General features: G+C 36.6%; 1 protein-coding gene across 1 annotated transcript in view; it reads right to left on the bottom strand.

The window, feature by feature from the left end:
* Positions 1-773: 773 nt before the first annotated feature.
* Positions 774-16,813, bottom strand: part of LOC107569440 (pleckstrin homology domain-containing family G member 4B-like) — a 48,620-nt gene continuing 32,580 nt past the window's right edge. Inside the window, exons 4-23 of the mRNA XM_016255541.1 lie at positions 14,941-15,108; positions 14,121-14,244; positions 13,961-14,051; positions 13,796-13,882; positions 13,569-13,685; positions 12,973-13,071; positions 12,670-12,821; positions 12,435-12,573; positions 11,463-11,585; positions 11,104-11,295; positions 8,942-9,242; positions 6,648-7,113; positions 5,149-5,398; positions 4,970-5,053; positions 4,410-4,634; positions 4,056-4,226; positions 2,961-3,138; positions 2,702-2,803; positions 1,416-1,592; positions 774-1,317 (exon numbers count right to left, since the gene is read on the bottom strand). Coding sequence (XP_016111027.1) covers positions 1,106-1,317; positions 1,416-1,592; positions 2,702-2,803; positions 2,961-3,138; positions 4,056-4,226; positions 4,410-4,634; positions 4,970-5,053; positions 5,149-5,398; positions 6,648-7,113; positions 8,942-9,242; positions 11,104-11,295; positions 11,463-11,585; positions 12,435-12,573; positions 12,670-12,821; positions 12,973-13,071; positions 13,569-13,685; positions 13,796-13,882; positions 13,961-14,051; positions 14,121-14,244; positions 14,941-15,108 — 3,458 coding nt within the window. The 3' untranslated portion in view covers positions 774-1,105. The remainder of the gene's footprint in view (positions 1,318-1,415; positions 1,593-2,701; positions 2,804-2,960; positions 3,139-4,055; positions 4,227-4,409; positions 4,635-4,969; positions 5,054-5,148; positions 5,399-6,647; positions 7,114-8,941; positions 9,243-11,103; positions 11,296-11,462; positions 11,586-12,434; positions 12,574-12,669; positions 12,822-12,972; positions 13,072-13,568; positions 13,686-13,795; positions 13,883-13,960; positions 14,052-14,120; positions 14,245-14,940; positions 15,109-16,813) is intronic.

Raw genomic sequence — 16,813 nt, 5'->3', positions numbered from 1 at the left:
TTAATGTTTGCACATACTTAATGATTCCATTTATAGAGCAGGTACTAGTCAAGTAAAATGTATTTGTATAGTGCTTTTCACAATAGACATTATGCAAAGCAGCTTTACAGAAAATCATGAAGTTCGTGTTTATAATATCTTAATATCTTCATGCCTTATGGTTGCATTTAGCAGATTGGAGCTGGGCGACAATATAGTTACATTTTGCAATGATACAAGCAATCAAGCAGTTGAGATTTGCTATATAGTAGCCTACAGTAGGGGAAGTCATGGCCTAATGGTTAGAGAGTCGGACTCGTAACCCAAACGTTACGAGTTCGAGTCTCCGGTCCGACAGGGATTGTAGGTGGGGGGAGTGAATGTACAGCGCTCTCTCCCACCTTCAATACCACGACTGAGGTTCCCTTGAGCAAGGCACTGAACCCCCAACTGCTCCCGGGCGTGCGTTCACGGTGTGTGTGTGTTCACTGCTGTGTGTGTGCACTTTGAATGGGATAAATGCAGAGCACTAATTCCTAGTATGGGTAACCATACTTGGCCACATGTCACTTCACTTTACATACAGTATATCACCCTACGAGAGTGTACTGCATGATTAAGTTGGACATACTTGTATATACAGCTTTATCATTTGGAGCTGTATTAATATAGTGTCTAGTGAATCACTGGTTGTAACTCACCTCAATCACAGCTAAACTTCTGTTGATGCCTTGGAACGAATCGGCTCTTGAAACTGACACTGCGGTAGACACAGAAAAACGTAATTAACATTCAGTCTGAACTAATTATTTTCCTTATGGAATATCAGTATCAAGCTATGTCTCAAACCCTAGTTTTTGCTCATTTTAAGTGTCAACATAAACACTTAAAAGTGTATTTTGGAATTTTTCTTTCCACGTGTCTGAAACAAATAGCCCAAAATCTTCAAATTGACCCGTGCATGGGGGGAAAAAACAATGTTTCTGAGTGCAGTGTATTGCCCTAACACAGTACAATGTACTTCATTTTTCTGGCTTTTTTAAAGTGGTATCTTTTAAGTCAGCATTGCTTTGCCTGGAAATGTTGCCTAGAAAGGCAGCTCACAGGGTTTTGAACTGACGTGTGTTTATGTCTCAACCTTGAGAGAGCCGTGAGCATCTGTTTGTGGACTGAGCATCTTCCTGGACAGGGCAGGTGAGCCGTAGTGAAGAACATGAGCGGGAGACGACTGACACGCTGAAGGTCTGGGGTGAAGCAGTGATGACACAGACGCTCTTCTTCTTGTGGGGCAATTATGATCCGCACAGCTAAACAAACCTGCGTTCTCAGTAGAGGAATCTGTAAAGAAAGGACAGAGAGAGATGTTACAGTATATTATTCAGGCCTTTCCTTTATTATACAGAGACAATTAATTTTCCAGTAGGAGTTTTTACTACCGTATTTTCCTTGGAAAACGCTGGGTGACATGGAGCCCCTCCCAGACGAGGATGATGAGTGGCTGCCTGCGGTTGATGTGCTGCTGCCAGAGCCAATCGAATCTGGCCGTGGCAAAGCCACGCCCCTTTGAAGGCTAGACACCAAGGGGTTGGGTCTTTTCAGTATTCCTACAACTTCTGTCAGAAGAAAAGTAATGGAAAATTCAGGTAATGACTGAAAGGGGCTTTACTTTGTCAAATAAAATTAAAGCAGCTACAAAAGAGGCAATTTTTTCAGGGGCGTAGCAACTATTATACTGTATGTTCTCACATTTAGAAGATAATCATAATTAGTCTGCATTTGAGGAAGGATGATTTTTATGAAAGCTTGTTTCTGACAAAGGATAAAAAAGGTCATTGTGAATCGCAATTCTGCTATTTTTCCTCAGTATTGCGAGAAAATAAGTCATTATTGTGAGAAAAAAAAGTCCTAAATACCTTTTTTTCTCCTGTGGCAGAAACAGGCTTCCATAGTTTTTTTTTTGGGCTGCAGCGTGGATTAAATTAAATTGTGAAGAGTTGCTGTGTAAAATGACAGATTTAAAGAGATCGTTCACCCAAAAAATTAAACAATTCTGTAATCATTCACTCATGAAGGCTGTTGGTAACACAACAGTTTTGGGTCCCATTGACTTGTAGAGTATTTTTCATGGACATGCAGTAGTATATACGTATATCATCTATAAGTCAATGGGACCCAAAACTGTTTAGTTAACAACATTCTTCCAAATATCTTTTTTGTTCCACAGAAGAAGGTCATACAGGTTTGGAATGACATGAGGGTCAGTAAATGACAGAATTTTTATTTTTTGGTTATTTATTTGATCTCTTTAAGATCCAGCAGAAGCTTCTGTCAGCCTGGGACTGGGTTGAACAAATGCGCAAGTGTTAAGCAGTAACCATATTAGAGCTAGCATTCACTAACTATTATCTGCCTTTCAGCAAATTAGTTGCAGATTAGTTGGCGTAAAATCCCAATATAATTAATATTCATGACCCAAGCCACACCTGGTAAAGTTTGTGTGCCAAGACTCTGACAGAAAATAAACTACCTGATGAAAAAAGACAACAGAAGAGAAGTCATCTTTGATAAAACTATGCATTCTTTAATTTAATTTTCATAGTAAATACACTAGAATAACTGGCATTTCAGGATATTTTTCAAACTGTTCCTACGCCCTTGAGTTTATACCATGAGATCAGTTATATGCATGCAAATTGTCAGCCTGTGATTGGCTGATAAATACCTCTTCCTGTGACGTCACCATTCACGGCGTCGTTTCTAGGTTGAATGTCGGAAAAAGGTTTCCAACCCATTCCCATGAACAACCTCTCCTGTCTCCTCAGCTCTGAAACACAAACATCAACAAGTCCTGTAGATCTACAAACACATACAAGCACAAACAACATGTACAGTAACCTCTAACCATTTAAACTTTGCCTATAAATGCCTAATTTAATATATATATTTATATATATATATATATTGTTGTATTATGCTCTGACCTCTGCTCTTCAGCGCTTGTTCCCACAGTATGTGCTCCAGGTCTCTGGTCCAGGCCTCTTTGACGTCCCGTGTCTCGGCCTGTAGGATGTAAGTGTCCTGGGAGCGTCTCCTCCTGAACCAGATCTCAAAACTGCGGCCGCTCACCCCGCAAGAGTGGGTCATTCCTATCTCACAGGTCTACAGAGAAACATTAAGCAAACTTTAAATGAAATAAAAAGTGTGCAATTTAAACAAACACATAATATTTAAGCATAACTGTATTTGAAAAAAGAAAATGACTATTGACTGTTTGCAAGGTTTTCTGTAAGTTTTGACTCTGAATGAATGGGTTTGATTACCAGGGAAAACGTGAAGATCAAATATATATTTGGGGTCAGTATGATTTAAATTTTTTTTTTTAGTGATATGCATTTTTTGATATGCAAGTTTTATTATACACTACTGTTCAAAAATGTTTTGGTCTGTAAGGGTCTTAATTTCTTCAAATGTTTTCGAAAGAAGTCTCTTCTGTTCACAAAGGCTGCATTTATTTGACCAAAACTCCAGTAAAAACAGTAATATTGTGAAATATTATTACAACCCAAAATAAGTGTTTTCTATTTGAATATATAGTATACTATAATTTATTCATGTGATCAAAGCTGCATTTTCAGCATCATTACTCCAGTCTTCAGTGTCACACGATCCTTCAGAAATAATTCTAATATGCTGATTTGCATGCTCAAGATTTTTTTTTTTATTATTATCAATGTTTGAAACAGTTGTGCTGCTTCTTATTTATGTGGAAACCGTGATAGATTTTGTGAAATATTATTACAACCCAAAATAAGTGTTTTCTATTTGAATATATAGTATACTATAATTTATTCATGTGATCAAAGCTGCATTTTCAGCATCATTACTCCAGTCTTCAGTGTCACACGATCCTTCAGAAATAATTCTAATATGCTGATTTGCATGCTCAAGATTTTTTTTTTTATTATTATCAATGTTTGAAACAGTTGTGCTGCTTCTTATTTATGTGGAAACCGTGATAGATTTGATTTTTCAGGATCCTCTGATGAATAGAAACATTAATATTCTCACACACATACCTTGATAGACATTTTGTAAACGTACACATCATCTCCACAGTCGTTTTTTTTGGTCTTGGTGAAGAGGATGACGTCTTGGAAGAGAAACACTCGTCGGAGGGAACGTTTCTTGCGGAAAATTACCCAGAATTCATCCTGCCGGATCAGTTGGCCCTGCTCGTTCAGATTCAGCTGAAGAAACATAATGACAAAAAATTTTCAATTTATGGAAAAACTGGAAAGCCAGTTTCAGATCTGTGAGAAAAAGACAAAAATTTGTGTTCCAAAGAAAAAAATATGACTATATGGTGACCAATTTATTTATTTGTTTTTAAACAGATTATTCAACATTCATCTTGTAGCTTTGCCACTAACATCACAGTCACGGATGGCGTCCATAGTGAGCAGGTCGTTCCCGTGCCGCAGCTGGAATCGCACAACCTCTAGAGCCGCCTGGATCTCCTCTCGTTCTCCGCTCTGATCCGGCACACATTCGTCCAGGATCTCCTGCAGCAGCAGACTGTATTTACTGATCCTCTGGACCGGCTTCAGCAGGTACGACGAGAGATCCATGCTGTCACCCAACTCCATCTGCTTACGCTGGACGAAAAGAGGCTTGATTTCATTCCCATTCACTTCAATTAAACTCAGAAGAAATAGCAACAGATGCAGAAATAATTGTAGGATTTTTATATATAAAATATATTTATATTTTCCATGTATTTTATTTGAATATATATTTTTAATAAACATATTTTAAATATATAAATTATATAATACATTATAGAAATATATATTTTAAATATATTAACATTTAAATAATATTTAAATAAAAATACATAAATGTAAACTATATTATAATATAAAATATACTATAATATAATTGTATTTTATTTATATGCATGTTTTTGTATAACAAACTGTAGGCTCCTCACCTTGAAGTATCTGTGATGTTGGATTAGAGCGTCAGACTGGGGTTTGTTCTTGCTGTAAAGGGCGTAAAGTCCAAAACTCTCTCTCTGTTTTAATAGATATTTGTACAAGGTTAAAATGATATTCTGATGAAAATGAAAGCGGAAAGCATGATTATGATCGAAACACAGTGCTGTCTCACGTGATTGAGGAAACAGCGTCCGACTCCGAGCGGTTCTGCCTGACAGGCCTCCAGTTCCTGCTGGAAGTGCTGGCAGTGGAAGTCGTACAGCTTCTCCAGGTTACCGAAGATGCGTCCGCGCTGACCGCGAAGATCCTGCGGGACGTCCGGCCGGGACAGCAGGGGGAAGTAGTGAGTCAAGATGTAGCAGAGAGAGCGGACGTACTCCACCTCCGTCAGCAGGAGCTCCTCCATGATGCGATGAAGCTTCCTGCAGGGAAATAAAGATAAGAGTATTTCTATAATAATAATAATCGATAATGAAATATCAGCTGTGACGGCCTTCACTTCAGAAAAGTATCACCATGGAAATATTACTTTAGAAATTATTATATTATTATAGAAATCTATTATTATGCTTATTATGTTTACCTTTTGTATTACAATTGTAGTGAAACCACTACTTTAACATGGTACTGCCACTTTTACAATCCTCTATTTACTCTTTACTGTAACTTTACCTTTCTGACATCAGTGTAAGCTTTTGGACAGAGAAAGAAATAGCATGAAAAATATTGAGACTTGTTTTTTCCCCCCTGTTATACACTACTGTTCAAATGTTTGGAGTCTGTAAGATTAATAAAAAAATAAATAAAATAAAAATATTAATAGTTTTATTCAGCAAGGATGCATTAAATTGGTCAAAAGTAAAGACATTACACTAAATACATTTTTAATTTTACAGAAGATTTCTATTTCGTGCTGTTCTTTTGAACTTTCTATTCATCACAGAATCATGAAAAATAAAATGTATCAGTTTCCACAAAAATATTGTGCAGCACAACTGTTTTCAACATTGATAATAATCAGAAATGTTTCTGGAGCAGCAAATGAGCATGTTAGAATGATTTCTGAAGATCATGTGACACTGAAGACTGGAGTAATGATGCTGAAAATACAGATTTGATCACAGGAATAAATTATATTTTACAATATATTGACAGAGAAAGCACTTAAAAGGGTCACATAAATGCAGCCTTGCTGTTTATCAAAAACATAAATAAATCTTACTGACTCCAAACTTTTGAGTGATATTAATCGCTAGAATGCAAAGTGCATCTTCAAGGTAAGTAGTTTCAACTCGCAGTGATTTATCTGTATATTTAAAGACAACATGAAATGCATTAAAAAAATATGCATTCACTTTAATTTCAATTGAATTATTACACAGTTTTATTAATTTTTACATTTATTTTTAATGATTTAAATGAATAAAAAAAAATCCACAATTCTGGATAAACCTGACTATACTGTGAAACGTGTTTCAAAAGCAGAGAAAAAGTGTTACATTTTGATTAAAGATTATAAAAGTAAAATGTTTTCATCTTTTAGAATAATGCCCACTGTTGAATCGTTCATAATTAAACCAGAAACTCTTTAAGTCAAGTAAACCGTAGCCGTTCTAATTTCCTGTTGTCTTTAAGTCTCTACAGTGGGCACAAGGACACAGTGTAACTCACATGCTTCTGTTTGGGCTTTCTGGGCTGGATGCAATGTTTTCTCCATCAGTTCTCCAGCTGTCTGTGAACACGGAGACGTCTCTAGCGCCCTCCGTCTCTTCACAGACCGTCTCAGAGCAGAAGCTGCCGTGGCGAGAGTTCTGGCAGAAGACGGGCTCTGTGATGTGGAGCCCGGGTCCCTTGCTGTTGGTTCTGCTGGCTGCGTTGTGCCAAGGAAACCACTGGCAGCCCACCGCACTCGAGCCTGTGACGGGTTTCTGCTCTTGGGATGCTTTTCTGCCAACGTTTTTGCCTCTCTGGCTGCAGTCTGCAGGAATTTCCTTCCCAGTCTGAGTTGTTTTGGCCTCTTTCCGGGTTTTGTGGTTGGATCTGAAGTTGAAGCAGGTGACGGTGCCGTGAATGCTGTCTCTCGCCCGACTCGCCCTGCTCTCCGACAGCTCGGGCACAATCCCATGCTCCTCTTGTACTGGGGTGGGTGATGTGACCAGAATGTTATTTCACAATACACTGCAAAAATTATTTTTAGTATTTTTTTTCTTGTTTTCCTTTACAAATATCTAAACATTCTTGACTCATGATACAGAACATACAAACAACATTTATAAAACGGAGAGTTCCGGTCCTTGATTCTGATTGGTTTAGCCGCGTTCGAAGCTGTTGTAAATTACTCTACAAACATACACCTTTGTTTACTTGCTTTACTTGCTCGGCAAACACTTTGTTGGAGCCACAACTGTTTCTGAGGAGCTACATTGTTTGGTGGAAGAATACTGTTTTTATTTATATCATTACACTTAATTTGCTCTGTTTTATTTTGTGAAACCTTACTACGTATATGGAATAACCGTTTTATAAAAGTTCCGCTTCCCGTCGTGGCTAACGATGCACCTTTGCAGTTATAAAGTCACTGTAAACCATGGGGCTTATTGCTTTATTTGATCATTTTGATAATTTTTATGGAAAATAAGACTTAATGTCTTAAGTCATTTTACTTCTCAAGTAAATATCTAGATCCATCCTTTTCCTAATTTTTTCCCCCTTGTTTTCCTTGTTTTCCAGTACAAATATCTAAACTTAAATCAAGCTACATTTGCTTGAGAAACTAAATGACTGAAGATATTAAAGGGATAGTTCACCCAAAAATGAAAATGTGATGTTTATCTGCTTACTCACAGGGTATCCAAGATGTGGGTGACTTTGTTTCTTCAGTAGAACACATTTGATGATTTTTAACTTTAACCGTTGCAGTCTATCAGTCGTATAATGCATGGCAATGGTAACAAAATCTATGAGAGTAAAAAATGCACTGTGTAAACAATGAGTGACGTATACGCGCGAGAGATCACTTCCCGCGCGTACATGCCTCACGCACCGGACGCCGTGTGCGCGCCCAAAGACAGTTGGACATAGTGGTGTATCAGAGGTAAAATATGATATAAATACTGTTCTTTTCTAAAGAAAAAAAAAATTCTGTCAGAATGAAGAGAGTTTATTTACCCTATTGCCATTAGCCTACTTTTTAAATTCCAAATTTTGATATATAAACTTGCAATTGCGAGAAAGAAGTCTTAACTGAGACATAAAAAGTCACAATTATGTCACAAAAAAAACCCTGCAAGATGTGATCTCTGAGTTCTGAGGAAAAAGTCACAATTCTGATTTTTTTTTAAAACTCTTAATTCTGAGGAAACATTTCAGAATTACATGATATAAACTCAGAATTCAGAGAAAAAATTCACAATTTCATAATGTAAAGTTATTAAAAAGTCACAATTGCACGTTTAGAACTTTCAATTCTGAGGGAAAAAGTCAGAATTACATGATGTAAACCTACAATTTGGAGAAAACTATTGCAATTGCAAGTTTATAACTCATTTCTAAGAAAAAAGGTCAGAATTACAGAATGTAAACGCAGAATTTAGAGGAAAAAAGTTGCAATCGCAGGTTAATAACTTGCAGTTCTGAGGAACAAGGTGTGAAGTACATAATGTAAACTCAGAATTTGGAGAAAATTTCTGATGTAATACATGACGTAAACACAATTTGGAGAGGAAAGTTGTAATTATGAGTTTATAACTTGCAGTTAGGAAAAATTCAGGTTTGCATGATGTAAACACAATATAAAGAAAAAAAATCACAATTACGAGTTAAAAAAAGTATGAATTATGAAATAAAATGTCGCAATTACCATTTTAATTACATTTTTATTCAATTTACATTTTTATTTTATTTTTTTCAAGCTTCCATGTCATACCACACAGCCCTATCTTGTATGGACTTTCGTGAATCCTGACCTGGAACGACCTCGGGCCAATCAGAGTGACGTCCAGCGGCGGTTTGAGCTCCTTCCAGAAGCGCCAGTCTCTCCTCCAGCTGTCGCCGGACCTCCTGGCAGTGGATCCAGGCAGGGTTCCACACCTGCAGAGCTCTGGAGCTGGAACTGGCCTGCGCTCTCACGTCCTGGAAGTGCTCGGGAGAAAACTCGTCTAATCTCTGCAGGTAAGCGTGAAGATGTGTCCAGCGCTCCTCATCTGGAGAACTGCAGTGTTGCTCCTGTTCTAAAAATCGGCTGCAGTCGCTGGCCACGGCTGATGCCTGAAAACAATTATGATTTTGTTCATACATAGGGAGGATTATGTTGACAAAAATGTGTTGCCCAATAATGTCAACACATCTCTTACGAGAAATTGACCATTTAAAAAAAACAAAAAACATGCCTACTATAGTTAAACCATGGTGACCACAAATGAACCACGGTTTTGCTACACTAACCATAGTTTAACCAGGGTATTTGCAGTGAAACTGGTAATTAATACACCAAAAACATTGTTACTACATGTTTACCATAATAAAACTATGGTTAATTTTCTTAAGGTAATCATGGAACTAATTTCAACAAAATCAAAAAATATAAATTTTTTGGTCTTATGGAAGTTGAATTCAAAATCCATTTGGCTGAAAATCTGAGGAGCCATGTTCTTTCTAGTTAAGAAAGGGTCCTAAATAAAAAATGGATAAAAAATAAGATAACTTGAACTGCTGAAATGACCAAATGTAATTATTGAAGGAAGGCAAGTTTATGCTTCTTGACTAGTTATAGCATATAACCCTCCACTAGGTGGCAGCATGATTTCATGATTTATATTATCAGTGTTTCACTAAATAAGGAGACTATAGAGTTGTTCAGTTCGTAGTCTTAAATTCTGAAAGAGAATCATATCAAACTGACCTCAAAAGACTGAACAGCTGTATTTCTTTGCCTTCAAGTCTCATAGGAATGATTGTATGTACATGAGCGCAGCTAAAATCGATTTCTGATTACGTCCTGAGTTGTAGGGTGTCAATAATCACTCATTGATCATAAGTTATAAGAATGTTGTGAATTGGTGTATTTACAGGGGTCATGAACTGGGAAACCAAAATTCTCTTGATCTTTTGACATATAAGAGGTCATTGTACTATAAAAACATCCTGTAAGTTTCAGAACTCTAAACTTTGCCGTTACTCTAAAAACAGCTTATATTGAAGCCAGTCAGCCAAAACCACAGCTTGTGGAATGTTCTACTCTATGATGTAATAGTGTGGATAAGCACCGCCTCTGCAGAAGTAGATCAACGCCTGCTTTTACATCACTGCCTGTTTAGCCCCGCCTACCGATTCTACATCGCTGCCTGTTTAGCCCCGCCCACCGATTCTACATCGCTGCCTGTTTAGCCCCGCCCACTGATTCTTCATCATTGCCTGTTTAGCCCCGCCCACCGATTCTGCATCGCTGCCTGTTTAGCCCCGCCCACCGATTCTACATCGCTGCCTGTTTAGCCCCGCCCACCGATTCTACAGCGCTGCCTGTTTAGCCCCGCCCACCGATTCTACATCGCTGCTTCCATCACAACGTTAGGAAAGTGAGTGAATTAACTTTATTTTTAATGAAGTTCCAGACCAGGTCACTAAGAACTCGGTCCTTTGTTCACTTCATTTTACCGTGGATTCGTTTACAAACAAGGCACAATTCAACATGGGATTTTCACAAAGATTGAAACTAAAAGACGATGCTGTGCCGACTATATTGGATCCGACAGTAATGTCGCAACACAAGTGTGAGTAACTGTTTGCGTCGTGTCTTTTTTACAGATCGTTTGATATGTATTGAGTTATTTATGCGTTTTTAACCTAAATCACAGCAGCGTCCATCTATGAGGAATGTACGCTGTCAAACATACACAACTGTTAGCCAATCACAGCAGTGGGATTTAACTTCTGAGTCTACAATCCTCCACAGCTACTCAAACAGAGCGTTCTGAAGAGGGGGGTTAAAAACTGGACAGAAAATAGCTTATTACTTCTAAATTATGATGTTTTTTGAAGTACAAATCTTGATAACATAAGTGGACCTTAGAGAACAGTACAAAATAAAAAACAAAGGCAGTTCATGACCCCTTTAAAGTATAAGCCATACCCTCTCGCAGAAGTGGCAGATGTACACCATCATGCCCAGCTCTTCACAGCAGCGCTCGGCCCGCGACACAAAGTCAGCCAGACTGGATTTAAATGCAGACACCATCCTGTGAAACACCTCCGTCTCGGGATAGTTCGGCCCCTGAACGCTCTCCGCATCTGACACCAGCATCATCGCCTGATGCTTTCGCTCCTGATATTGAACCAGAAACATGTTACAAGATAACTTTTGCCACAAGGTTAAACACTACAGATTTTTTGCCACTTAATGATTTTGATGCCAAAGTTGAGGTTCAATCTTTACATATTTGAAGTCACTTATGTAGTGGCTCACCATAAATTTCCTTCACTTTCACTTACGTTTGCTTCGGAGAGAAAAGCTTTGAAACTCTGCAGTGTTTGCTGGATTCGTTCACTGCAGTCTTCCACAGATTCAGCCTGCAGGAGCCGCGTTTCTCCTTCTGTGTCAAACCAGTCCTTAATCTACAGAGAGATACGCTTTCTGAACTCAGTGCATCTGAATGCAAAAGACCAATGTATACTAGAGTTCAAAAGTCTGGGGTCAGATTTTTGTTGTTGTTGTTAGAAATTAATGCTTTTATTCAGCAAAGACTCATGTAAAACAGTAAGGACATTTGTACTGTAATATTTTATAATAAATATTACAATGTTATTTTTTAAATATAATTACATTTAATATACAATCAATTATAATATTATACCATTAAATGTAATAGAAAATAATTGTTATTATTTATAAATAATTTGTTAATTCAAATATAATAATAATAATAATATTGTATAAATATTTATATAATAATAAATATGATCTGTAATACAATAATATTATAATACATTTATCAAAAGTAACAGGAAAGATATTTATGTTACAAACGTTTTCTTTAATAAATAAATGCTGTTCTTTTCAAGTTTCTATTTTTCAAAGAATCCTAAAAAAACACGTAACACGGTTTTCACAAAAATATGAAGCAAAAATGTTTCTTGAGCAGCAAATCAGCATATTAGAATGATTTCTGGAGGATCATGTGACACTGAAGACTGGAGGAATGATGCTGAAAATTCAGCTGCGCATCACAGAAATAAATTACAGTTTTTAATATATTAACATAGAAAACTGTTATTTTAAATTGTAATAATATTTCACAATATTCCTGTTTTTACTGTATTTTTGGTCAAATAAATGCAGCCTTGGTGAGCAGAAGAGACTTCTTTCAAAGCCTCAGACGTTTTGTCTTTAAAGTACAAGTAAAACCTATTTTAACAAAAATTATTTCAAACTTTTTTAATTGTCTTTTGCTTACAGCTCTCTACCTTTGCAAACCTGGACTCCATCTCTCTGAGCTGTAACAGGAAGTCCAGGTGCTGCAGGGACATATTGGACTTCCTGGCCAGGATGTGCACCTGCTCCTCCATGGTGTTGTACAGGTGTGTGACTGTGTCGATCACCTCACTGCGGGAAAACACAGATGATTTACTGTATCATGTCCCTTCAGTATTATCTGTAAGATCAGTAGAATGTGTTTGAAGCTGACATGTTGGTGTTTACCGGCTTTTTTCACAGTCTGGTGACCTCACTTCAGTTTCCCTCCTCAGCCTCGCCAGCATGGCTCCGCCTCCCCTTTGCAATCTGACCAATCGTGCGTCTTCCAGCACATCCTTCATTAGAGCTCCCTGCTCCTCAATGCACTGCTGCACATCCTGATTCACACACGATGCCATTTTACATATTCATAGAGGTCTGTGCATCATCTTTACATAAGAACAGCATGCTTTTATTTATAAATAATTTTGATTGGAGGTGGGAGGTTGGTTTAAGACAGAACAAGAGCAGAGAAAAATGTTTAATTACCTGCACTGTGTCGATCTTATGAACACCTTCCAGTTTCTTTATGGCTCCTGATAGCAGAGCAGATGCCTCCTGAAGATCTGACACAAATGGATACAGTTTCTGTAACATAAAAATTTATAATTGTAAAATGTTTCATTGTAATTGAATGAAATATTATTAAATATAATAATAAATCAAGATATAAAAATATATGAATAAATAAACATCAACATTGTACTATTAAATATTATAGTATATATTTTTAAATATATAGTAATATATGATCAATTATAATCTTGTATTATTTAATATAATAATATAATTGAGAATATAAAATAATATAATAATATCATTCATAATATAAAGTTATATTTATAATATAAAATTTAAATATAATAATAATAACAATAGTATAATCAAATTTATAATATAATACGATTATTATTAAATATTAAAAAATTATTTTAAAATAGAACAATTTAATATGTAATATGTATTAATATAATATGGTACAAATTTAAATTAATAAAAAAATAATAATTATATATATATTTATTAAAAATATTTATTTTATTAATAATGCTGGTAGGGATCAGATTGCTTGCCCAATAATGTACCTGATGGATCTGTAGCCAGTCACAGTGATTGTACTGGAAGGATCCGTGTAGAGCCGCAGTCAGCTGACTGGCATCCACTATTTTATACAGAGCCTTAAGTGATGTCACAGTTTCCATCTGCAGAGGGTTGAGAAGATCAAAGTCTGTTAGAGATTTGCATGCACAACAATATTATACAGAAAAGCAGTGAAGCCAGGTGTATGTGTGCAGTTCTCAGCTCTCCTGACCGTAACGCCGGGCCTTTTCTCATGACTGTGGCTGTTGTCCTTATTCAGCAGCAGCAGAACCCAATGCACAGCATGAGGATCGAGCTCCTGTGGACAAACGCTCAAGATTTAGTGCCGAAAGAGGTTTTCAAGCTGCAGTTTTAACCCAAACACACACACACACACCTGGAGCGTGAGGAGAGCTTTGGTGATCTTTGGATGTGGTGGCTTCTTCCGTGCATTAAACACCACCGTCATCCCTAGATCTTTTTCTTTCCTAAAAATAACATACATCAGTCTTTCAGCAGTGAACATCTCTGGTGTGTTTGTAAGGCAGTTGTTGTACCTGGTGATGGTGTGAAAGTACAGCAGTAGTTTGCAGATCTCCTGGCTTGAAATGGGTGCAGAAGCCCAGACCTGATGATCTCCATAAATCTCCACCACTGCTCGGCCTGAACGGTCCTGGCCCCCTGCAGGAGGCAGATGAGGTCAGACGGACAGACCATGACAAAGTGGCTAATGCTTTCATTACTGCAGTCTGGGATCATCTGTTTTCGCTTGCCTTGTACAGTATATAGACATTGAATTTCAATAGAAAACACAACATGGGCTCGTTCCAAAAACATGTTATTGGAGAAGAAAGGGATGCTATTCATGGGGTTCTTAGTCTATAGTTTTCATTGCTCAACAGTAAGGATTTGTTTCTGCTTGCTTTGCTAGGCCAATAATTAACATTCTCACTGGCCCCAACACAATATATTATATAGTGCATTTTTTATATATAGAAAATTTACACTTATTTTTAATTTTAAATATATAATTTCAAGAATATACATTCAAATTTATTTATTTATTACATTTAAATTCATAATTTAAAATACAAAATTATACATTTACTTTAAATTTTTTTCATTAGTTTAATTTTAAATAATTTAAAGACTATATTTTATATATTATGTTTTAATTATATAATTTAAAATTAAAATTTACATTTAAAATATACTTAAATTTTTTTTGAAAAATAGACATTATATATAGCTAGATCAGTTAGATCGTTTTCTTTTGCTGACAACCAAATGACAGAACACCAGATGTCTACAGTTTCAAGGCATAAAAATGCATGTGATTTTAATTTGGATTCAAATGAGATATTGGGGGGGGTTTACCTGTAAGACACATCATTCCTGAGTGAAAGAGGCCGTCAGCTGTAAGTGCAGGAGGTGTGGATGATCTGGAGGGTGGTCTCTCTGTTTCAGCTTGCGCTGATGCGTCTGAAAGATTTATCCGTGGTCCAGCAAGAGGAGAGGACAGAGTTTTTGAGTCCTGAGAGAGATCTTCAAAGGAATAAGTCAACATGCATTAAAACATGATCAAAGATGTTGCTTTGCTTCTAATAAGATTCATTAGATCATAAGGACTTGCCTTTAAATAAAACATATTGAATATATTTGATCAAACATTGATCTTTTCCTCCTTTTTTCCTAGGTTAGTCTTTTGAAAAGTGTCTGGATGGATATAAAGATAGATGTAGAATGCATGGATGGATGTAAAGATACACTCTTAAAAATAAAGGTGCTTCAAAAGGTTCTTCAAGCGATGCCATAGAAGAACCATTTTTGGTTCTATTCAGTCAAAGGTTCTTTAAAGAACCATCTCTTTCTTACCTTTTTGTAATCTGAAGAACCTTCTTTCGCCACAAAGAACCTTTTGTGAAACAGAAAGGTTCTTCAGATGTTAAAGGTTCTTTATGGAACCATTTAGACAAAAAGGTTCTTCTATGGCATCGTAGATGGATATAGAATGGATGGATGGAAAGACGGATAGATGTAGGATGGATGAATGGATGGAAAGATTGATGTATGGATGGAAATGCAGATATAGGATGGATAGATGGAACAATAGATGATGGATTGTTGTAAAGATGGATGTTAGGACAGATAGATAGATAGATAGATAGATAGATAGATAGATAGATAGATAGATAGATAGATAGATAGATAGATAGATAGATAGATATAGGATGGATTGAAAGATAGATAGATAGATAGATAGATAGATATAGGATGGATTGAAAGATTGAAAGCTCTTAAAAATAAAGGTGCTTCAAAAGGTTCTTCAAGCGATGCCATAGAAGAACCATTTTTGGTTCTATTCAGTCAAAGGTTCTTTAAAGAACCATCTCTTTCTTACCTTTTTGTAATCTGAAGAACCTTCTTTCGCCACAAAGAACCTTTTGTGAAACAGAAAGGTTCTTCAGATGTTAAAGGTTCTTTATGGAACCATTTAGACAAAAAGGTTCTTCTATGGCATCGTAGATGGATATAGAATGGATGGATGGAAAGACGGATAGATGTAGGATGGATGAATGGATGGAAAGATTGATGTATGGATGGAAATGCAGATATAGGATGGATAGATGGAACAATAGATGATGGATTGTTGTAAAGATGGATGTTAGGACAGATAGATAGATAGATAGATAGATAGATAGATAGATAGATAGATAGATAGATAGATAGATAGATAGATAGATAGATAGATATAGGATGGATTGAAAGATAGATAGGAGGGTAGGTTTCATATATCCAAGATGGGGTTGGACGGATGGGATGGATAGATAGATAGATGGATAGATGGAAAGATAGATATAGGATGGATGGATGGATGGATGGATGGTTGGGTATGTTGGTGGGTGGATTCATGAATGGAAAGAGAGATGGGTATAGGATGGATGGATGGAAAGACAGATGATGGATGGAAAGAGATATAGGATGGATGGAAAGATGAATGAATGAAAAGATAAATGTAGGATGGATGCATGGAAAGATAGATTGATACTGGATTGATGGATGAAAGATAGATAGGTGGGTGGGTTTATGAATGATGGATGGATGAAAGATAGAAATAGGATGGATGGGTGTGTTGATGGGTGGGTTTATAGATGGATGGACGGGTGGGTGGATTGGTGGATAGATAGATAGATAGATAGATAGATAGATAGATAGATAGATAGATAGATAGATAGATAGATAGATAGAT

This window comes from Sinocyclocheilus grahami, unplaced genomic scaffold (assembly GCF_001515645.1).
Source record: "Sinocyclocheilus grahami isolate Dianchi unplaced genomic scaffold, SAMN03320097.WGS_v1.1 scaffold1345.1, whole genome shotgun sequence".
Taxonomy (NCBI): domain Eukaryota; kingdom Metazoa; phylum Chordata; class Actinopteri; order Cypriniformes; family Cyprinidae; genus Sinocyclocheilus; species Sinocyclocheilus grahami.
This window is presented reverse-complemented; position numbering and strand designations above follow the sequence as displayed.